Raw genomic sequence first — 24435 nt, 5'->3', positions numbered from 1 at the left:
ATATCTTTCTATTCACCTCATTCTTTTCAATAAGAATCTTCTAAATAATAATTTATTTAAAAAATAAATCAAAATTGAATTAAAAAGCAAAACAAATTATTTATAATTTTAATTAAAAACGTTAAATATTTTTTTGTTTTAGATTTTACAACTAAAAGAGGATATCTATCGGTATGAGTTTATAAATGAGAATTAGGGTTTAGATTTTATAATTAGAACGAAATTATGTGTCGTTTTAGGTTTAAAAATGAGGTGATTAGGATTTAGATTTTACAATAAAACTAAATTATATGTCGGCATGCCATTGCAAATGTGGTGGTTAGGGTTTATAATTTACAATTATAACGAAATTACATGTCAGTTTGGGTTTAAAAATGAGGTGGTTAGGGGTTAGATTGTCAATTATAACAAAATTTTATGTCGGTTTGGGTTTACAAATGAGGTGGTTAGAGTTTAGATTTTACAATTAAACCAAAATTATATATTGGTTGGATTTACAAATGAGGTGGTTAGGGTTGAGATTTACAATTTTAACGAAATTATATATCGGTTTGAGTTTACAAACTTTTTTTTATTAATCAAAGATTCAAAAAACAATACATAATTTCAACTGAAATCGAATCAAAAGACAGACTGAAAATTTTTAATCATAAGATTATATATAATTTTTTTTAAAAAAATCTTAATATCATCGAAAATATATTAATGTTTATGCACATAATTTCATATCTGAACATGTAAACTAAATTATGATTAAAAGTCAAGTCTATTTATGGTATTACAATGAGAAATGTCAAGAAAGTGAGACAGAACTGGGTAATTCGTATAATGGAAAACATTGTAATTAAATTGTTTTTTTTTAAAAAAGGTTGACTATGTGACATGTAAAGAACTATTTTGAGATGAGTATTTTGAGAATATGGGGTGTTTTTGAAAATATTTTGAGAGTTTTTGAGAATTATAGTTTCTACTAACTATATAAATTAAACATTTAAATGGAGAATACATTTATTTTGTTTAAATTTCTTAGCCAAAATTTATTAAGAAAATTATTATATGGGTAATTATTTAAAAGAGAATGGTTTATGGAACATAAAATTTTTAACGGGATGAGATGGGATAGGACTGGAATAGACAAGATTTAACACCCCATAAAAAATTATTTTAACATTTTCAACAGACATGGGCTGTGCATGATGATTATGGATGGATTGCAAATTTTTTTATGTTTTAGAGGTGAAGAAGATGATGATCATGTTTATTTTCGATACATGTTGCGGTATTTTACATATACACTAAAATATTGACAAAACACTATCAAAGAGTGGCCAACTAATTTTTATGGAAAATTTTAATATTATATAATTAAATTTTACAACCTAAAAGGGTTTATTATTTGACTGAATATATGTTTTATCAGTGTTTTGAAGTAATTTAATTAACTAATTTATGTACATATAATTTAAGAAAAAATAATTAAATTTTGAGAAAAAGTCCAGTCTAGTTATGGTATTAAGACGAGGAATAGTATGTAAAATGAAACGGGTAATTCAAATAATGAGAACCAATATATCATTTTTTTAAAAGGGACATAAATCTTAGATAAAAGTAAGAAATTTAAAAATATAAGTAGATAAATTCAAAACTCAAGTTTTCACTAATTTTGATACAGATTGACTATGCGACATGTAACTAACCATTTTGGAATAGTCAGTTTTAAAATTTTGGTATTTTTGAAAACAATTATATAATTTTTGAAAATTATAATTTTTTTGATAATTTCATGTAACTAACCATTTTGGAATAGTCAGTTTTAAAATTTTGGTATTTTTGAAAACAATTATATAATTTTTGAAAATTATAATTTTTTTGATAATTTCATCTAACTAAATAAAAAAAATATTCAGCGAAGAACTCTGGTATCCCATCTTTATTTTTATCCAATCTCTTTTAGTAAACATTGTGTAACGAGTAATAATTTAAAAGAGAACGAACATAAGATGAAAAATCATGATGGATACGGGGCGAGAAAAGACAAGAAGGGATGAGACGAGACGAGAGATGAGACGAGAGATGATGAGTTGGGATGTGAGGGGATAGAACGAGACGTGTTTCATGTTCCAAAGTAAATACATCTACATTTTTTTTTTAATTACATGAGAATAATGCACCTATACTACAACACTTGAATTAATAAAATTCTTAGTCGATTTACGAATTTAAAATTTATATGAAAATATTTTGTCCCGTGCTACAGCATGGATTACTATCTAGTAATCTCATTATTTATGTTGTGCATTCAGCAGCGGATGATTATATAACACAAATTTGTTATCCGCCTCCTCTTTAGCTCGATATCAATGTTACTATCAGAGTCCGCGCTCAACTTTCTAGGGCAACAAGCCAAAAAAAAAAAAAACTAATTGCAGCTCATGAGGGTCGAACCTGTGAAGTGGTGCCAATATTAGTACAACTAAGTCACTGGCCTAAGGAAAACTTTCATAGAAAATGTCCGAAATTTTCTATTTATTATGTACGGCCGCAAGCCAATGCTTGGCTTGCTTGGCCTCTTGGCCGGCTCTGGTTACTAATTACTATCATGCATGCTCCTGGTTATACTTTTGAATCCTTAAGATCATTGGGACAATGAAAGAAGTTAAAGGTAAAAAAAACGAAGAAGTTAAGGGTCTTGAACTAGAAAAACGAATATGGATCACGTCATCAAACCTTAACTTTTAAGTTGATTAAGCAATAACTTAAAAGTTATAAGGCATCTTGTTAATGTGTTAAATATGATTATGAACATGTGTAAAATAAAGAACAATATACACAATACACATTTTTATCCACCCAAAAAAAATGAAGTCACTTTCATCACAAGAATGAAACGAAAAAGAAGAAGATGATCAAATCGTCAAAGTGCTTGTAGTTTTGAATTTATACATCAAGCAAAAACTTCCGTTTGATTTCCTTAAGGTTATGCTCGTGGTTAGTATTATTGGTTATACATACTGTATGTGCTTAATTTCTTAAAGCGATGTGAAAAATACATATGGACGGATATAAGTCTAGATTAATTAACGTTCAACCGTACCCTATCCTTTTTAAAAAGAAATATATCCTTTAAAAAAATAAAAAAAATTTGGTTGGTGTACGGGAATTAATGAAAATTATGATGATACCTGTCTTTATTTTATTTACTTTTTTTGGGCAAAAATGATACATATCATAATATGTAATAGAGTGTGATTATCAATGAAGAAAAGTATTCATGTCTCTTACTTTATATATAAATTTTATTTCTAGGAAGCCTCTTCATAGCAAAAATTCAAGTTTTGAAATAACATTTTGAAACAATACCTTACTCTATAAATTGACATTGTACTTTTTTTTTTTTTTAAAGAATTTTTAGTTCTGTTGATCTTCGTTATTCTCAATATGCAAGTTCAATTGCATATCTTTTGGCTCATACTATATAGTATATATCATTCATTGATTTGCGTTGTTGACAAAAAGAAAAAGAAAGAAAAGAAACGATTGACACATATTCACAGTATCACGTACCCATATATATCATAGAGACGACAAAAATACGTGAGGACAAGATAGGTCATGCGAGCAACTAAGGGCAAACAAACAACTATATACATATACATACATATATATATGTATTTTATGATATTTGTGAATTGGGATATATATTTTCCATGTCGATAAGAATTGATTCATGATTTAGTATGGTCTCCATTCAGTATTCTCTCATTTGAAGTGCCATGCACAAGGATGATATATACACATGGCAGACCTATGTGAGAAGAATGCATTTTATTACTTCACAGTTTACCTAGAGTACCAATTAGTAGGCTCAATAAATTTAGAGTCCATGTGCCAAACAAAAAGAAAACAAAAAACAAAAATAGGCCCTCAAATATTGGTTAATTTTTTTCTGGTGCTGCTCAACTCAAATGCTCCACATGATCACCCCATGAATTGATGAACCGTCCTTGGGACGTGTATAACTATTTAGGTTAAATCCTTAAAATATCTAATCATGTTGAATATTTTTATTTCAAATAGTATATTAAGGAATGATTATTTGGTAATTATATGTTTTGATGCAGGGTGGATTACTAAGAAATACATATCTCATTTTTTAATTATTAAGTCATTTTTATTTTTTAGGACTAAGGTATAGTACGGATTGAGGATTTCAAGATTTTGTTTTTAATATATTTTCAACATTATTAAATGGATTAAAGAATACTAGTATTAGCTCCGTACTTCGTACGGAAAAAAGGTTAGACATAAGAATCAAATTGCATTTTTAATCTAACAAAAAAATAAAAATGTTGAGACGATTTGTGAGAAAGTGATATGCAATTAAGGTATACTTTAAACCACGACTACATACAAAGAACATTTTTTGTCTTTTGTCAAACACATACAAAGAACATAGGGATGAAATAAAGTGAGCTTAGAGAGAGAAAGTGACTGGTCGAAATGGAAGGGGCGAAGAAGTAAGCTCCACAAAGCTTCAATGACAATATTTCTGAATTTCATGGAACTTAAATAAAACACCTAAGTAATCACAACATTGATATAATGATGTTGATACATGTAACAATTGATAATAAATAATAATAATATAAATAACTATGACTAGTAGTCTCATACCCACTAGCCACCTAACCACAATCACAAACAACAGCGAAATAACAATACCAATTAAACAACCAACTGAACCAATAATCCAATATTAATCCATAATAGAATAACCAACAACCAATCATAACCATTTCAATGTCAAACAACAGGAAATCAAGGAACCGGCAACCTCATAAGTTCTAAAGACCCAACTCTAGCAACCTAGCAACGCCAGACAACAATCAATCGAGTCCCTAGAACATCTTCCTCTTCATTGCCTTGATTCCACTATCACACTTTGCCTTTACCTGCACCACAAACACAAATTGAGATGCATGAGTATTTGATAAATACTCAGTGAGGCAATCTTCCCATCTATTGGGCTATACACATAAGCAATAAAATCTCTCATGCCACAAACAACAACAATAAAACAAACCAGGAACATGAACAAGTGACCCGACACAATCCGGTTACTGTCATAAGAGTGTCGACCGACACTGGATATATGGTGTCGACCAACACCACTTGGGTGTCGACCGACACCTGCTCGACACCCCCGAAACCCTAACGGTGTCGATCGACACCTCCACATGGTGTCAACCGACACTCGCTAAGTTCTCGAGCCGTCCTCGCGTTGGTGTCGACCGACACCACTATCGAGCAGTGATTTCCTTCGAACAGAACCTCTGAATCTCGCCTCCAAACTTCTCCTCTTCGTCCCACACAATCCCAGGAATGAATCCAAGCCTCAGGAGCTACGCAAAACTCACAAACAACCAAAAACAAACAACCAAACAATACACAATATCACATAAACAGAGATCTTAGCTTAGATAAGCCATGGTCATGCACTTACCTTAGCCAACAAAGAGATCTAAGCCCAAAGGACGAAGCTACCACCACAGAAACCTTCCCACCACGTTCCTAGCCTTGGATCTTCACTCTCACAGCAAGATCTCTCCAAAAATGCCTTCAAATCTCACAAACTCTCACAAGAACTCTTTGAAACTGTTTTCTCCTCTTTCTCTCTCAAAAACAACAAACGGCGACCAAGACAAAAATAAAACACGACTTAGGTCGTTTTCCCACTTAAATATTTCGGTTCAATGGTTTTTTCTAAACCAAACCGGCCCAAATCGATAATCAAAATCAATCTGGTCGAACCAGAAATAAGTGGTGTCGACCGACACCACATGAGTGTCGGTCAACATCCACCCCCAAAATGCAGAATTTTGATTCGCGGGCGTTACAACAATATAGAAAAAATACAAAGGTTCATCATGATTATGTGGTATTATCTGCTGGATCCACTGCAAAAGCCAATAAAAAGAAACGTTTAAAAAAAGAGAATGGACAATTACTGCAAGTGTGAAATAAGATTTTAAAAGTAAATGAACGGGTCTTTACATGCCAAAAAAATAAATTGACCCTTACTACTAAGATAAAATTTTCTGTGCTTGCAAAATAAAAAAAACCAAGATAAGTGAATATGAGTTTACCAATTTCTGTTCTAGTTGTCATAGTTGGGGAACTGCTAACTTCCATAACCTATACTTAGAGATGGAATCAAGGGGTTAATAACCTAACTGATGTTTGAGATAACGGTTGAATAACAATGATGAATTCAAAACATATGCAAGAAATACCTTGCAGATTTATAAATATTTATTTGAAAACAATTTTTGTCGTTGTCTTAGCACGTTTATCCACTTCGTCGACAATGAGAATCTTCAAACTTCGTCGACTTTTAACTCTTTTTTCCTGGACATGGATAATAACATGTTAAACATTTATTAGTTAAGATAATCAATCAGCTTTGACCCATAATTGAAAAACAGAAATACGAGATAATCAATGAAAGAGGAGATAGTAAACTGACAAAAAAAATAGTAAAATTGATTCTTCCGAATGAAGAAAGTACGAATAGTCAATGTGAAAGGATGAGAAGACCATCAAACGATTTTATAAATACAGATAGTAGAGATTTTGGCGGAGAAGAAGTGGAAGAGGTGGAGATCGTGGGTGATGATAGAGAAAAAGGTTTAAAGATTTTTTTTTTAAAATAATAATAATTGAAAATAATAATTTACCCTTCAACAAAATCTGTTTTAAGGAAAAAGCAGATGTATAATTGTTTTTTTTTCTCGCTCCACCATCACTATTTGTTTTCTATTTTTTTTTTAAAAATTAATTTGTTTTTGCTGACTTGTTACATTTTTATTGGTATGGTGAATTGTGCTTATAAGATAAAAGATATACTGGTTACTTGATAGTTGGTACAGTAGATATTTATCAGAACACCCGACAATTCGAAATGATTAGGTTCTATTAAAAAAATATCAGATTGAGCAAAGAAATGTTGCGAATTATGGAATTTTGCCTCCATCAATTGGTCTGAGAGTCAAAAAAAAAAAAAAAAAAAAATTGGCTAATGTGCATGGTTTTATAATTTGATTGAAACACCGACTAGAAGTAGTAGTTACTAGTTATTCCATTCTCTTAAAGATGTTAGATTTTTTCTAGTTTTATAAATTATCCTTTAATAATTTTTTTATATACAAATTAGTAATCTTTAATCTCGACAAGATTTTTCACTCACTAGTGAAAGATTTATAAATACTGTACTTGGTTCATTCGAAAGGCATGAATCAGCATTGACCTTAGCAAGTACAGTAGATCTTTATAATTAATAACTTCTATAAATTAATAAATTTCTCCGATCCCAAGTTGAAACTAGTATAATTTTGGACACTATTCAATAATATAATAAAATAATAAATTTTTTAAAAATACTTTGTAAATATATGGTCCCATCAATAATATATAATTATCCAAATATATGTATATATAGACACATTAATTTTTATTAGAGTTCATTTTTGATATTTTTACTGTATAATTGTTATTTTCATTGTAATTGATTTTATAAAAATATTAGTTATAACCATTAAATCTTATTTTTAATGTTTTTTACCAAATTAGGAAAGTCTCTATAAATTAATAATTATTAATTTATCGAAAAATTAAAACTTCTATAAATTAATAGATTTTCCTACTCCTAATATTATTAATTTATAGAAGTTTTACTGTATATATGAAGGCCACGGAGGTTTATCGTTTGTTGTATTTTAAGCATGCAACAAGTTTTCCGAAATTAAGATTGTCTATCTTATTTCTTTATTTTTTAGGACTTGACGAATGACGACATATATTTTTAATTGCAAATATAATCTAACAGAACACGATTTTAATGTAAACACATGAGCATGCGTATCACTTTTTGTTTTTGTGCTTGTATTTTCTATCACCCACATTTTGGGCCACATTCATAAGTAAACATGAATATTCGTCTCATTAAATTGATATACAGTATCTTCGTATTTGTGAAAAGGTAGTTCCAGCTACACACAATATATTATATTATATTTTATTATATAAAGTATGGTTTCAAAAGTTACTAATTCATCATATCGTAACACGTGTCAATTTCAAAAATTACTAATTCATCAGATCGTGACAAATGTCAATTTTACACAAATTTTTAATTTTAAAAGAAAAAAATCTTACTAACTCACCAGATCGTGACACATGTCAATTTCAAAAGTTACTAACTCACTAGATCGTGACACGTGTCAATTTTACAAAAATTTCTAATTTTAAAATAAAAATCTTTTAAAAAATCAAGAAATAAAAAAATTACTAATCATAAAATCTTATTATAAAAAGTTGGATTTTCAAAATTAGTCATTAACAAAATCATCACATGTGTCAAGTATACTAATGAGATGTTGACATGTGTCAAAAATTATTATTTTTTCAAAACATCTAATTAGGATAATAGCATTAAATCTACATAAATTTACATATTTATATCTAAAACGAAATTTCCTAAATCAAAAAGAAAAATTAACAAACTAATATATCTTTCATTGTACGCTAATTATATTATACATGTTTTCTTAATTAGATTTTGACATGTATAAACAAAAAAATAATTCATTAAACATGTACATTATTATTAATCAATAAATAGGGAATAACAAATCTAAAAAGAATAACATAAGTTATGTCAAAAGAATTGTTATTTTTGAAAAGTAAAAGGACAGTTAATTAAGAAAATAACATTATATCTACCTAAATTTACATGTTTAGAAAGCTTTGACCTTTGATTTTTTCATGATATATTTTTGTTTATCTATTGTGGGTCTTTTATTCGTGCAGGTTCTTCAATGGAAGCTATCATATGCAATGAAATAGAATCAAAGAAATCGAGGATGGAGATACTGATAGATGTTCCAAAAGTGATTTTATAGTTAGTAACATTATAAGTTTCGAAGATTAATCGATGGTTGATGTTTCTGGTCAAAATATATAGTTTTCTCTTCTGGATAATGTCAATGATTCCGGTACTGAAACAAAAGCTACTTGATCAAGTAATTGAGAAGCGATTTTGAAATTTGGGAAGTTAGAACTGTAAACCGTTTTAAAATTGTTTTCAAACCGGATTAATGTGGTTTTTTATCGGATTTGGTTCGTAAACCGTTTAAACCCAGGTATATAGAGAAATATATGAGAACTTTTGATTGGATATAAATAAGTTGAGAACTTATGATTCGAGAATATTTAATAACGAGGTCATAGTTTTAAGTAATTTTGGTACAATGCGATACTTCTGAGGAGTAAACATGTCATCGATCCTTTAACGTGATTATGACATATATCTTGTTTTTTATTGTTTCTAAAGTTTTTATTTTGAATTGTTTATAATTTTCAAATTTTTAATTTTATTATGTTATATTAACTTTCTTTCAATTTCTCAATAAAAAACTTTTATTGGATTGGTCATAAAATCATTGTACTCGAGTAGATAATTTTCACCAGTTGTTCATCCAAAATATTTTTGGAGTAAAAAAAATTATGGTTAAAAAATTAGATCACAAAACAATTTTAGTAATTATAAGAACTATAATTATGTCAAAATGAAAGTAAAGCAACATAAAATTTGTTTAATTTGTTTAAAATACATTTTAGGTGGTAATAAAGAGCATACTTTAACAATAAAATAATTTTGGGTGTAATAGCATGTTTTTAATGGTAAAACATACAATAAAATTGTACATGGTTATTAATTATATGTTGTTTTGATGAATTCTTTGCATGTAAGATATTTTGTAATAAGTTGTGAAATGTTATTGAAATTTGACAATAATAATATTTGTAATGATGAGTATTTCGCAAAAGTTTGGTGGGGTATAAATTAGCTTTAGATTATTGTAATAATTGTTATAATGTATTTAAAATATAAAAATATAAATAAGTGTATGAAGGTAAATATCTCTAACTAAAATTATTAAACTATTTACTTCAAGAAATATTTTTTGTTTCGATTTTTAAAAAATTGTTTAGGGTTTAGAATTTATTTTCTTCAACAATTTTAAAACTCGCACATCGTGCGGACGCTTATCTAATATATTTATAAATATAAATCTGACATGTTCCAAATCTAAAAAAAAAAATATATATATATATATATATATATATATATATACTTATATAGTTAGAAATCCTTAATAAGATTGTTGAGGAATGCATAAAACTGTCAAAACAATATAAACTTTTCACACTGGAACACGATTTAACTATTAAAGGAATAAAAACCTTATGATTTTTTCTTTAAAACAAATTTGATAAATTAATTGAGATCATCATCTCTGTAGCTCTGTGAATAAACCAGAGTGAATGAATCTTCAATAATAATAATGAGTCATGCAATATGACCAAGTTATCTTAATTTATCTTTTTTATTGTTTTTTTGTATTAAGTAGTTGTATACTATATAGTATTAATCTAAGAAGCTCCATATAAGAAGATTCTGTGGAATTGATTTGTGTGTTCGAAGCCACGAACTTTTTGTGTGTTCTTCCATCAATGTCTATGTGTGAGAATTTGTGATTCCATCTCTTCTTCGACTTCCAGACGTCAAATTCATAAACAAAGCTTTTGTTTTTCTTCAGTCACAGCTTAAAGTTAAATCTTTTATGTATCAGGTAGGTCCAATTTATAAAATTTTCATGTTTATTAGTTATTGTGATCATACTTGGCTTGATGGGTTTCTTGTTCACATGCTTTTGTTCTGGTAAAGTTCGAAACTTTCTGAGCTCAAATCTATAAATATCCGTGTGTTCTGTTTCTGAGTTGCAAAACTCATTAAATCTCTAGTTATGTTTAAAATCTTGGATTTTGAAATTAATCTCTTCTTCAGCAATGTGATATCATGACAAATAGTAGTAACCGTTGACCATTTGTCTTTTTTATATATTTTATTTTGGTTTGGCTTTGTCTCGAAGGATCTTCATTTCAGTTGTGATGTTTGTGAATCACTTATCTCCAAATGGCTTTGACACAGATTGCTATTGTACTAATTGGGTTCGAGGAAAGAATATAGAGCCTTAGCAGACCATTTGGCATAGAGCTTGGACTAAATGGACTCTTTTTTCAAAAATTCATATCTGGATCACAAGCCGGTGCCTTACAAGGTTCCTAAGAGGGCTATCTCTGATCTTGCGTCTCCTTCTCAGCCGCTGACCATTGCTATAGCTATTAGTGGGAGCAATAAAAGCAAGAATGTAGTTAAGTGGGCACTCAAAAAGTTTGCTTCTGACAAAAATGTCGTTTTCAAGCTGATTCACGTCCATCCAAAGCTTACTTCTCTACCTACACCTTGTAATTAGTTCTAAAGATTTCTTCTCCACCTTATATTTTATATATATATGATGAGCCTGAGCTTGATACCGGTTTCTGTTTCTTTCCTTAGCGGGAAACAGAGTCTCTATCTCCGAGGCACCAGAGGATGTGGCGGCTACTTATAGACAAAAAGTGATGCAAGAGACGAAAGATACTCTTCTTAAACCTTTCAAGAAAATGTGCGAGCGGAGAAAGGTTTGTGTCTTTCTTGGTCTACCTTTTGTCAGATATCTTATAGCTAAAAGACTGATGAGACTCGTTATGAATCTTCTTAAACAAAGGTTGCAGTGGAACTTCAAGTGCTCGAATCAAATAGTGTTGCAGTGGCGATAACCAGAGACGTGAATGATCATTTGATCAGCAACCTTTTCATTGGAAGTTCATCACATGGTAACTTGTCAAAGTATGGCCTAAAACTTTTTATCATTTTACGTTTTTATTATCTGACCGCACAGAGTTTTCTCACTGAAGATATGCGTTTGAAACAATTCCAGGAATCATGATATTACTGCACAGGTATCAGCTTTTGTGTCAAACTTATGCACAGTCTATGTTGTCTCAAAAGGAGTCCATATTCTTTCAAAAGATAAAGTGTCGTCAGACACGGAGAGGCATGAAACTTTAAGGGATTCCGGTAATGAGAGAACTGATTCCTCCAGCTGGTCTTCAGGTTCAGGACCAAACTCAGGTTAAAAGCTTTACCAATCTTTTACCAATGCATTTTGTGATTCATGACTCTTATATTAATATTTCTGCGGGTTTCTTTTGTACTTTTTTTTAGATGTAATGTCAAACGCACTCAAATCTAATCCTCACTCTCTGTCCAAGAAGGGATTGCAAAATCTCCCGACAATAATAAGAGGGGTTTCTGTTCCTATGGAAACTAGTTCTGCTGAGTCCGATGAAACTAAAAGTGCGCCTGAGGAAGTAAGCAAGAGAAATAGCCTTGAAACATCGCGTAGTGTTTCTTGGAATCCTCGTTTTAGAGATTTCGATGAGAGACAAGACGTTGTGAGTTCTATGTCCATGTCTAGCAACCATGAATACGGGAATGTTACTCAAGGTGGAGATTATTTCACAGACGACCAGGTAAACTAAGTCTCCATAAGAGTACTGTTCTTAAACCTCTCGTGAAGTCGAAAGCATTTCGGAATGATATGTGTTTTCAATACTTCAGGAGACGCTCAAAGAAATTACAAAGTTGAGAGCTGAACTTAGACACGCTCAAGAAATGTATGCAGTGGCTCAAGTACAAACCTTGGATGCTTCCCGCAAGGTCCGCTTGAAGAATCTGTAGAAAAATTGGATAACTTGTTGTATTTGATGAATCTTCTTAGCTATTGGTTTGTGTATCTAATGAATCTGCCCCCTTTGTCTTTATGGTTTCAGCTAAATGAGCTTAAGTTTGAAGAGCTAACGCTAATGGAGCAGAAAACGAAAGAGTTAGCAGAAAAAGAAAGACAGACGTTGTTTGAGAAGAAAAGAAGGGAAGAGAGAGAAGCTGCACAAAGAATAGAAGCTGAGATGAAAGCAACCCGTGAAGCCAAAGCTAAGGAGAAACTTGAAGAAAGTTCCCTTGTGGCGGCTCCTAAGCTGCAATACCAAGAGTTCACTTGGGAAGAAATCACCACCGCAACTTCATCATTCTGTGAAGAACTAAAGATTGGAATGGGAGCTTACGGGGATGTTTACAAATGTAATCTGCACCATACAATTGCTGCTGTGAAAGTTTTGCATTCTGCTGAAAGCAGTTATCGAAACAATTCGATCAAGAGGTACTCTACCAAAACTTTTTCTTGGTTTGAAAGTTAAAGAAGCTGATACTTTTTAATTCGCTCGTACGTAGCTCGAAATCTTGAGCAAGATCAGACACCCGCACTTGGTTCTCCTTCTAGGAGCATGTCCTGAACATGGTGCGCTTGTCTATGAGTACATGGAAAATGGTAGCTTGGAAGATAGACTGTTCCAAGTCAAGAATAGTCAACCAATCCCGTGGTTTGTGCGGTTCAGAATCGCTTGGGAAGTCGCATCAGCGCTTGTTTTCCTCCACAAATCAAAACCGACACCAATCATCCACAGAGATCTTAAACCGGCCAACATCTTGCTTGATCACAACTTTGTCAGCAAAGTAGGAGATGTTGGTCTCTCCACAATGATCCAAGTTGACCCATTGTTAACACAATTCACAATGTACAAACAGACAAGTCCTGTTGGAACGTTATGCTACATCGATCCCGAGTATCAAAGAACAGGAAGGATATCTCCAAAATCAGACGTCTATGCTTTTGGAATGATCATTCTACAGCTTCTTACCGCTCAACCGGCTATGGCACTGACATATACAGTAGAAATAGCCATGGAGAACAACAACGACGACGAGTTAATACAGATTCTTGATCAAAAAGCGGGTAACTGGCCAATCGAAGAAACCCGGCAGTTAGCCGCTTTAGCTCTCTGTTGTACAGAGCTCCGTTCTAAAGACAGGCCTGATCTGAAAGATCAGATTCTTCCAGCATTGGAGAGCTTGAAAAAAGTTGCTGATAAGGCAAAGAACTCGCTCTCCGCTGCGCCGAGTCAACCTCCAAGCCATTTCCTCTGCCCATTACTTAAGGTAAATGACTTGTTCATAACGTCATATGTTTACTTGCGAGAGAAGTCAGGTTAGTTTTAAAGAAGAATGTTGTTATGTTGCAGGATGTGATGAAGGATCCGTGTATTGCGGCTGATGGGTACAGTTATGACCGGGAAGCTATAATGGAGTGGATGGATAACCACAGGACGTCGCCGGTGACTAATTCGCCGTTACAAAATGTGAACCTTTTGCCCAATCACACTCTTTACGCAGCCATCGTTGAATGGAGAAATAGAAATCAGTAAAGGGCTAAAGGCAACACAGTAAAGAACCCGCGCTCCGTTTTGGTGCCTCTCTTTGAAACTGCGTAGCGTTTTTTCACCTTATAGAAACGGCGAGATGTTCTCACAGGCGTTTTTGTTATTTTGGTGAGGTTTATATGTACATATGGCAGAACAGAAGAACGCATTTGATTACTTTAATTTACAGTTCATACCAAATTACCATGTTTATATAGACTACGAATATACAACTATTAACGTTATATCCTTAAAATATATTTAAGGGTTGATTGATAGTAAATACGTATCTAATTCATTTAGATTCAGTTGTAATTATTATCATTTAATATATTTTTCTTATACTACAAACGAGTAGTAATCACTAATCTCGACGAGACTTCACTCCGTATAGTGAAAGATTTAATTTATACCACTTTCTTTTTTTCGACAGCATGATCATCATTGACCTTAGCAAGTATGAAGCCAGGGAGGTTTATTGTTGGTTGCAATAAGCATGCAAGATGTCTTCCCAACATTTAAATTGTCGTCTATATATCTTTCTTTATTTTTTCGCACTTGACGACATTTATTCTTTTCTTTTTGTGCGTGTATTTTTTAAACTATCCATATTCATAAGTAAACATGAGACAGTTGTGAAATAATATGATGTTGTCATATTTAAAATATATAGATGGACATTTCAATTCAGATGCTCTATTGATAGTTTACTCCGATTTACTTAATGATATATATATATATATATATATATATATATATTGATAGTTATTACATCATTGAAGTATGGTTATGACGATCTTTCACGGTTGATATAATGATAAGTCATAAGTTCGTGTTGTTTTTAAGAAATTACAATTTTTCTTTCTAGAATTCTTATCATACACACACACAAAGAGAACAACATCTATATGTATTGTTGAAATTGTATATATATATATATATATATATATATATATATATCGCATCACATCATGATAAGAATTGTGTATCACATCATATATATATTCTCTATATATAAATATATATATATTTGATGCAATATCTATAACCTATATATATAGATTGTTGAAATTAGAGACATCATAAATATTGCATATTTCCGGCTATGCACTAAAAAAAATATAATAACAGACATTGACATGTTCCAACTCTCAATAAATAAATATTTCCCCTATTTTAATAAATTTTGTTTTTAATAGTTGTCGTTTTATATTTTCAATACAAATCTTTAGTAAATATTCTAGTTTTATCCCTATTGTTTTAATGTGTTGACCAATAAAAAAAATTATAAAATATATTAATAAAGGTTAAAACAGAAAATTTATAGTTTTGTTAATTTGTGTAAGAAAACAACCACAACTAAAAAAGTAAAGAGGAGTTAGCAAATTGTCCGTTCATAAGAATCTAATTGTCGAGGAATGCATAAACTTTCAAATCAATATAAACACAATTTTTCTTTTCTAGAACACGTTTAAAAACTATTAAAGGGATAAAAACCTTATCTTTAAATTTTTTTTGATAAATTACTTGAGACCATCTTCTCTGTAACTCTGTGAATAAACCAAGAGTGAATATTGAATCTTCAATAATAATCATGAGTCATGCAATATGACCAAGTTCTCTTAATTTATCTTTCTTTTTTGTATTAAGTAGTAGTATAATATAAACTATATATTAATTCAGAGAAGCTTTATAAAAAGATTCTGTAGAATGATTGTCTCTGAAATTGGGAGCACGAAGCCACGAACTTTTTGTGTTTCTTCCATCAATCAATGCCTCTGTGTGTGTGAGTTTTTGAGATTCCATCTATTCTTCGACTTGAACATGTCAAATTGAGAAAGAAAGCCTTTTTCTTCTTCTGTCATAGCTTAAAGTTACATCTTTTATATATCAGGTAGGTCCAATTTATGAATTTTTTCATGTTTATTAGAGATTGTGATCATGCTTGGCTTGATAGGTTTTTTTTGTTCACATGCTTTTGTTCTTGTAAAGTTCAAAACTTTATGAGCTCAAATCTATAAAAAAATCCGTGTGTTCTGAAACTGATTCTGATTTACAAAATCCGTGGATTATATCTAAATTGACTTTGGAATGTTGCTTTGTTATGTTTAGATATTGGATTTTAAGAACATTGATTTTGAATATCATAGCATCTCTTGATGACTGATGCTTTCTCTGTTCGAAATCTATATCTTGTCAAAAGCCTAAATTCTCTTCTTCAGCAATGTGATATCAAATAGTTAACCGTTGACCATTGTCTTGCTTTGTTTTGGTTTGTCTCAAGGATCTTCATTTAAGGTTGTGATGTTATGAATGACTTATATCTCCAAATGGCTTTGAGACACAGGTTGCTTGGAGGAAAGATAAGCAATGACCTTGCAAACCATCTTTGCGCAGAGCTGGCCCTGACGTTTTAGAGGCTCCACAAGCCGGTGCTTGGACTTTTATAAGATATATATATATACGAAGAAATGGACTATTTTTTCAAAAAAACAATTCTGGATACCAAACCTAAGAAGGATAGCTCTGATTTTGCGTCTCCTTCTCAACCGCTGACCATTGCTATAGCTATTAGTGGGAGCAATAAAAGCAAGAATGTAGTTAAGTGGGCGCTCAAAAAGTTTGCTTCTGACAAAAATGTCGTTTTCAAGCTGATTCACATCCATCCAAAGATTATTTCTCTACCTACACCTAGTAAGTTCCAAAGATGTCTTCGCTACCTAGGACTTTATGTGACTACTTACAAGCCTGATACCAGTTTCTGTTCCCTTCCTAAGCGGGAGAAATGGTCTCTGTATCCGAGGCACCAGAGGATGTGGCGGCTACTTATAGACGACAAGTGATGCAGGAGACAAAAGACACTCTTCTTAAACCTTTCAAGAAAATGTGCGAGCGTAAAAAGGTTTTTATTTTGTCTTTCTTCGTCTTCCATTATCAGATATCTTACAGCTAAAGACCAATAAAGCTCACTCTGAATATTCTTAACAAAGGTTGCAGTGGAACTTCAAGTGCTCGAATCAAATAGTGTTGCAGTGGCAATAACCAGAGAGGTTAATGAGCATTTGATCAGCATTCTTGTCATTGGACGTTCATCTCATGGTGCCATGTCGAGGTATGGCTTTAAAACATTATCTTTCGGATTTATTATCTGATCACACAGAGTTTCTCAAAATGAAGATATGTGTTGAAACAATTCCAGGAATCATAATATTACCGAGAAGTTGTCAGCCTTTGTGTCAAACCTTTGCACAGTCTATGTTGTCTCAAAAGGAGTCTATATTCTTTCAAAAGATAAATTATCGTCAGACACGGAGAGGAATGAAACTTTACTGGATTCTAGTAATGAGAGAACGGAGGATTCCTCCAGTTGTTCTTCTGGTTCAGGACCATCAGGTTTGGAACTTCATCAATCTTTTTACCAGAAGCTGATGTGTGATTCATGAGTCTAAGTTTTCTTCTGGTTTCTTTTGTACATTCATTAGATGTAATGTCAAATGCACTCATATCTAACCCACATGCTCTATCCAAGAAGAGATTACAACATCTCCCGACAATAGTAAGAGGTGTTACCGTTCATATGGAAACTAGTTCTGCTGATTCGGATGAAACTAGAAGTATGTCATCGGATCCTGCCGAGGAAGTAAGCAAGAGAAGCAGCCCTGAAACATCGCGCACTGTTTCTTGGAATCCTCGGTATAGAGATTTTGATGAGAGAAAAGATGCTATGAGTTCTATGTCTATGTATGAACATGGAAATGTTACTCAAGGTGGAGATTATTCCACAGACAACGAGGTAAATTATGTTTTTGATATGATTGCTCTTGAACCTCTTGTGAAATCGAAAGCATTTGGGAGTGATATTTTTTCCAATGATTCAGGACACTCTCAAAGAAATTACAAAGTTGAGAGCTGAGCTTAGACAGGCTCATGAAATGTATGCAGAGGCTCAAGTAGAAACGTTGGATGCTTCTCGCAAGGTCCGCTTGAAGAGTCTCTATAAAAGTTGTATTTGATGAAGCTTTTTAGCAATTGGTTTGTGTGTCTAATAAACTGTCCCTTTTATGGTTTTCAGCTAAATCAGCTGAAGTTTGAAGAGCTAACGCTAATGGAGGACAGAACTAAGGGGTTAGCAGAAAAGGAAACAAAGAACTTTGAGAAGAGGAGAAGGGAAGAGAGAGAAGCTGCACAAAGAAGAGAAGCCGAGATAAAGGCGACCCGTGAAGCCAAAGAGAAGGAGAAGCTGGCAGAAAGTTCCGTTGTGGCTCCTAAGCTGCAATACCAAGAGTTCACTTGGGAAGAAATCATAACCGCCACTTCATCATTCTCTGAAGATCTAAAGATCGGTATGGGAGCTTACGGGGCTGTTTACAAATGCAGTCTGCATCATACAACTGCTGCTGTCAAAGTTTTGCATTCTGCTGAAAGCAGTCTATCGAAACAATTTAATCAAGAGGTACTTAACCAAAAACTCTTCTTGTTTGAAATTAAGTTTTCTCGTTTTCATCAAAGAAAGCTAATACATCTATTTCTTTTAGCTCGAAATCTTGAGCAAGATCAGGCACCCACACTTGGTACTCCTTCTAGGAGCATGTCCTGAACACGGCGCACTAGTCTATGAGTACATGGAAAATGGCAGCTTGGAAGATAGACTGTTCCAAGTGAACAATAGTCAACCAATCCCGTGGTTTGTGCGGTTCAGAATCGCTTGGGAAGTCGCATCAGCGCTTGTTTTCCTCCACAAATCAAAGCCGACACCAATCATTCACCGCGATCTCAAACCAGCTAACATTTTGCTTGATCACAACTATGTCAGCAAAGTAGGAGATGTTGGTCTCTCCACAATGATCCAAGTTGATCCATTGTTAACTCAGTTCACAATGTACAAACAGACAAGCCCTGTTGGAACGTTATGCTACATCGATCCTGAATATCAACGAACAGGAAGGATATCATCAAAGTCAGACGTCTATGCTTTTGGAATGATCATTCTGCAGCTTCTTACTGCTCAACCGGCTATGGCACTTACATATACAGTAGAAATAGCCATGGAGAACAACGACGACGATGAGCTAATACAGCTTCTTGATAAAAAAGCAGGTAACTGGCCAATAGAAGAGACCAGGAAACTAGCCGCTTTAGCGCTCTATTGTACAGAGCTTCGTTCTAAAGACAGGCCTGATTTGGAAGATCAGGTTCTTCCAGTATTGGAGAGCTTGAAGAAAGTAGCTGCTAAAGCAAAAAACTCGCTCTTCGCTGCCCCGAGTCAACCTCCAAGCCATTTCATCTGCCCATTACTTAAGGTAAATAACTTGTTCATAACGTCAGATGTTTACTTGCGAGAGAAGTTAGGTTAGTTTAAAGAAAAATGTTGTTATGTTGCAGGATGTGATGAAAGATCCATGTATTGCGGCTGATGGGTACAGTTATGACCGGCAAGCTATTGTGGAGTGGATGGAGAACCACCGGACGTCGCCGGTGACTAATTCTCCGTTACAAAACGTGAACCTTTTGCCCAATCACACTCTTGACGCAGCCATCGTTGAATGGAGAAATAGAAATCAGTAAAGGAAACACAATAAAAGAACCCGCGCTCCGTTTTTGGTGCCTCTCTTTGAAACTGCGTAGCGTTTTTTCACCCTATAAAAACGGCGAGGTGTTCTCGCAGGCGTTTTTGTTATTTTGGTAAGGTTTATTTATTCTTTACTTTGTGGATTTCTATTGGGCGATCAATGTATTACCATTTTGGATTTTTAATTTATTCTTTACTTTGTGGATTTGGTTGAAATGTATAGAATTGCATACCATTATATGTAATTTGGAATGTACCGATTAATAAACCATTTCGATCTAAAATCTGATTAGATTCTCGTAATTAAAAGTCGCATGTTTGGTTTGATTACAGCTTCTAAAGGCGTCCAGTTTTTAGATAGACACTAACTAGACTGAGCCTCGTAACTCTCCTGTTTGCATAAAAATGTTTCGATTTACTATTGTACAAAATGAATTCATAAATTAAAATATGTGCTAATTAGTTTTTTTTTTAACGATTTGGAATGAGTCAGAACAGTTGTTGTCTTGTCCGAGAAGTAAACATGTCAAAATAACTTAAATGAAACAAATATAAAGCTCTTATATGTCAACGAGAGATTTAAAAATTGAAACATGTTAAACAGTGTTTTATTGACAAAGGAGGAATTAGACAAGTTTTGATCATACCAGGGATTAACAATAAATGATTAGTCCGTATAAAGCACGTTATTGGTTGAAAAAACTTAAACGTAATTAACAATCAATTCCATTAAGGCATTAACACTGTATTCACGCGTATAGGCAGGCGTAGCTTAGCGTGCGTGCGAGTATCCGTTATCATTAGTATACTACAGAATATTATTATTACTATTGATGTTTAGATTAATGATCTATAAGAGTTTTTGGAATTTGTTACGTTTATAAAATATAAAGTGTCAAAATCAAAGTTTGACTTCACTATTTTTTTCATTTGGAAAATATCTTATCTTGGAATGATTTAAAGAAATTGGAGATCAGTAATTCTTTATACAATTCATCACATACCATAATACCAATTTAGCATTTAGAAAATAACTTACACTATACACACATATGTTCTATTACATTAATCACTAGACCAACATCGATCTTGATTCTTGAAAACATAATACATTAATCAATAATACACATATGATATTTTTTCTTAAACTATGCCCTAGCTATGGTTCTTGAAAATGACTATACAGTAAAAACCAAACCAAATATGTTAAAATATTGCATCAGCTGTCAGGTAAAATAGGCAATACGCAATCAAAAGGGCCACCACATGCAAAATATACATCGACGGATATTCGGATCTACCCAATTGCATTTCACTTTTAAGATCCGAACCCGAAACCAATAGATTCCTCTTTTTAATTAATTTGTGTATTTTTAATATTTTTGGGCTTTCTTTTCCTACACGTCTCCGACCAGACCTGTCTTTTGACAATCTCCTCCACTGCCTTAAATGAAACAGAGCACTGTCTTGATTTTATTTTCATTTCTCCCATTGAAAATTAAAATCAAAGCTTTCTTCTTTCGTACGAAATTCCCATTTAATCCAATTTTTGAAACTATCAAATTTTGTTCCCTTCTCTTTGGATTTCGAATTTTGTTCTGATTCCTTTCTCCGATTTTGCCATCTAAATATAAACCCTAGTTTTTGGACTCAAGTTTCTTAATTCCCAATTTCGATTCTCAGAAACCCCCCCCCCCCCCCCCCCCAAATTTCGTATTTTTCCGATTGGGTTTTCGTTGTCCGGCCATTCTACTATGAGGATTTATCTGATTATTCTCCTCGTGGTGGTTTCTTTATTCTCCTCCTCCGCCTTCTCAGACGATTCGATTCTCGAGTACCCATCCGAAATCGAGAGCATGCACAAGAAAGCTGCCGAAGAAGATGTCGATTTGCATTGCACGACCTGGAGATTCGCGGCGGAGATGAACAATCTCGCCCCGTGGAAAACGATTCCGGTTGAGTGTGCCGATTACGTTAAGAACTACGTCATGGGTAAAGGCTACGCCACCGATCTGGAGAGAGTCTCTGAGGAAGCTTTCATCTTTGCCAACAGCGTCGATTTCTCCGGCGACGGCAAAGATATTTGGGTTTTCGATATCGATGAGACTCTTTTGTCTAATCTTCCATACTACATTGACCATGGCTTTGGGTATACATCTCATACATACTTGGTTCTGTTTATGTATGGTTGTTGTGTGTGTTCATGTGGTTCTTTTGATTGCTTTTGTCCTGAGAAATTTCATAGAAGAGGACAAATTTGATTAGAATAATAATAACTTGATTTGTTGATTCTGTTTTGGGTGTTTCTTTTGTAGGTTGGAGCTTTTTGATCACTCGGAGTTTGATAAATGGGTAGAGAGAGGAGTGGCACCGGCTATAGCACCAAGCTTGAAGCTTTACCAAAGAGTGGTTGATTTGGGGTACAAAGTTTTCTTGCTTACAGGGAGGAAAGAGAGTCACAGGCTTGTTACTGTTGAAAACCTCATCAATGCTGGTTTCCAGAACTGGGACAAGCTTATCCTCAGGTATAAAAACGATTTTGTAGCTCTTGGATTTGAACTTTTAAGTATAGATGTTTTTTAGGTCCTGCAATGAGTTTAGTTTGTTTTGCAATGGTTAATGCTAGTTTTGATCTGTGGAGATAGCTTTGAAGTGTAGATGTTTGATGTTTCTTAGGTCCTGCAATGAGTTAGATTGTTATGCAAAGGTTGATGCTAGTTTTGATCTCTGGAGATGGTTTTAGAGAACATAACATCGTCAGTTTTATACATACTTTGCATCAGTTCGTTGCCATTTGCGATCTTTTGTTTATTTCTTTGACGTTATTATTATGTAATGTGCAGATCTCCAGAGGAACAGCACAAAATGGCGACACTATACAAATCTGAGAAGAGAGATGAGATGGTGAAAGAGGGATACAGGATTAGAGGCAATTCAGGTGATCAATGGAGTGATTTGTTGGGTACCTCCATGTCTCAACGATCCTTCAAACTTGCTAATCCAATGTATTATATACCCTGAAGAGTGTGTGAAGACAAGAGAGCTTTATTTGACAACACCTATATAAAACGTTTCGAAAAATTGTATAGAATTATTAGAGCAATCAAAGTGTTTTTAAAGTTGGATTGCTTTCGCTTGTAACTTGACAAGCATTTAAATGTACTAATGACAGAGAATGCTCTGTTTTATTAACTTGTCTCCGTGAAAATAAGAAGATACATTGATCATAATTGCATTCACCAGAAAAAACACATGTTCACGCCTTGTGACACATTCATCAGACAGTAACAGCAAGACCTTTCACAAAATTATATGTTAAAGGGACTGCAAGAACATGATCAAACCATTCAACTTCCCCCCATATATTACCATTATAGCGACTTTTAACCGCAATCACCGCACACCAAATCATCTTCTCATATTTGCCACCAGGCCTACAAGAAGAGGAATCATCATCCCACAAAACCGCTATCTTTCCACTATAATCAGCCAATATAACAGAAGACTGCAGAGGGATCCTAGGTAGTCCTACTAAACCCCACAATTTTTTCCACTTTCTCACCTCAGTATCATACCACTTGAACGCTCTGGGATCAGCATGATACAAAATATTTTCCATCTCTCGTCCAAATTAGTCCCGTCTACCTTCCTTGGAATCGTATGAAACTATCTCCCCGTGAGGAGCCGTCACCACGTGGAACTTTCCATCAACACATGCGCTTTCACATTCATAAAAGTTGCATTTCGTCTCGGTGCAAGAAATGGGCTCAGCATCCCAGACTTGCGTTTTTGTGTCGAACACCTCACACAAGTTCTTGAAAGAATTGGAGTAGCCATTGCCATCTTTGCATCTTCCTGCTACATATATCTTTGATCTGTCAAGGACGCTAGCAGAAAGTGACAGTAGCTTCACCTGTAAGCTTGGAGCCTCGCGCCACATGTGAGACAAGCAATCCAGAATCGAGACACTTAAGGATCCATCGGATCCGCCAATGTTGTAGATATCAGAACCAACTTCTTGACTTCTTACTGGTGTCATTGGTTAGGGTTCGATCAGGTTTCCGGCATAGGGTGAACCAATGTGGTTTAGGGCCAGGGAAAAAACGAAAGCACATGTAGAGACAAGTCTCGTTGCGGCCTAAGAGTGATCGAGCCTTGTAAAGATCCGGTGAAGCTAGGAGAGATCGAAAGCTCTTGGAGACGAGGGAGATAGTCGGATAGTAAAATCTTGAGATTCATGCGAAGATGCTCAATAGCAAATCATCGGGAAGTGACAGATTTGGGTTCGATTACGACAGCTTCTTCTTAGCCATAAGTGCTGCCTTCCTCTTATTTACCGAGGACGACATTGACGGCATGAGTAGACACGGTTTAAGTTCGACAAAGATATGCGCACCCCCCCCCCCCCCCCCCCCCCCCGTGTATAATTACCTACTCGTTTATTAATTTTCAATAACTATTGGTAAAACCAAATACTTAAGCTCTGAATTGATCAGCAATAGAAAAACCAATACATTGGGAGTAAAGATTGGTTTAGTGGTTTAGTTCAGAAACAGAAAATATATGTGGAAACATTATGGATTAGTAGTTGTGGATTAAAACTC

At 33.6% G+C, this 24435-nt stretch overlaps 2 protein-coding genes, 1 long non-coding RNA gene and 2 pseudogenes across 4 annotated transcripts; 3 read left to right on the top strand and 2 right to left on the bottom strand.

Annotated features, from left to right (window-relative positions):
- Nucleotides 1-4713: 4713 nt before the first annotated feature.
- LOC104761126 (uncharacterized) lies at nucleotides 4714-6745 on the bottom strand. Its single transcript, XR_015589408.1, has 5 exons — nucleotides 6527-6745; nucleotides 6294-6408; nucleotides 6147-6195; nucleotides 5084-5957; nucleotides 4714-4952 (listed from the first exon to the last, which is right to left on the bottom strand). It is a non-coding gene; the product is annotated as an uncharacterized LOC104761126 (long non-coding RNA).
- Nucleotides 6746-11079: 4334 nt separating this feature from the next.
- On the top strand, nucleotides 11080-14473 carry LOC104761125 (putative U-box domain-containing protein 53; annotated as a pseudogene).
- Nucleotides 14474-15967: 1494 nt separating this feature from the next.
- LOC104761124 (putative U-box domain-containing protein 53) lies at nucleotides 15968-20115 on the top strand. The gene is made up of 10 exons (XM_010484157.2): nucleotides 15968-16156; nucleotides 16610-16956; nucleotides 17040-17164; nucleotides 17253-17374; nucleotides 17462-17655; nucleotides 17745-18055; nucleotides 18141-18239; nucleotides 18335-18715; nucleotides 18798-19562; nucleotides 19645-20115. Exons 2-10 carry the CDS (start codon nucleotides 16734-16736, stop codon nucleotides 19825-19827), a joined length of 2403 nt encoding a protein of 800 aa, XP_010482459.2. The 5' UTR covers nucleotides 15968-16156; nucleotides 16610-16733; the 3' UTR covers nucleotides 19828-20115.
- Nucleotides 20116-21215: 1100 nt separating this feature from the next.
- Nucleotides 21216-23058, top strand: LOC104761122 (acid phosphatase 1). Its single transcript, XM_010484156.2, has 3 exons — nucleotides 21216-21980; nucleotides 22147-22356; nucleotides 22675-23058. Exons 1-3 carry the CDS (start codon nucleotides 21586-21588, stop codon nucleotides 22850-22852), a joined length of 783 nt encoding a protein of 260 aa, XP_010482458.2. The 5' UTR covers nucleotides 21216-21585; the 3' UTR covers nucleotides 22853-23058.
- Nucleotides 23034-24218, bottom strand: LOC104763365 (F-box/kelch-repeat protein At5g51250 pseudogene; annotated as a pseudogene). The gene has a single exon (XR_015589418.1). The product of XR_015589418.1 is annotated as an F-box/kelch-repeat protein At5g51250 pseudogene (transcript).
- Between the last annotated feature and the right edge of the window lie 217 nt (nucleotides 24219-24435).

This window comes from Camelina sativa, chromosome 18, assembly GCF_030686135.1.
Source record: "Camelina sativa cultivar CO46 ecotype springtype chromosome 18, ASM3068613v1".
Lineage (NCBI taxonomy): Eukaryota > Viridiplantae > Streptophyta > Magnoliopsida > Brassicales > Brassicaceae > Camelina > Camelina sativa.
This window is presented reverse-complemented; position numbering and strand designations above follow the sequence as displayed.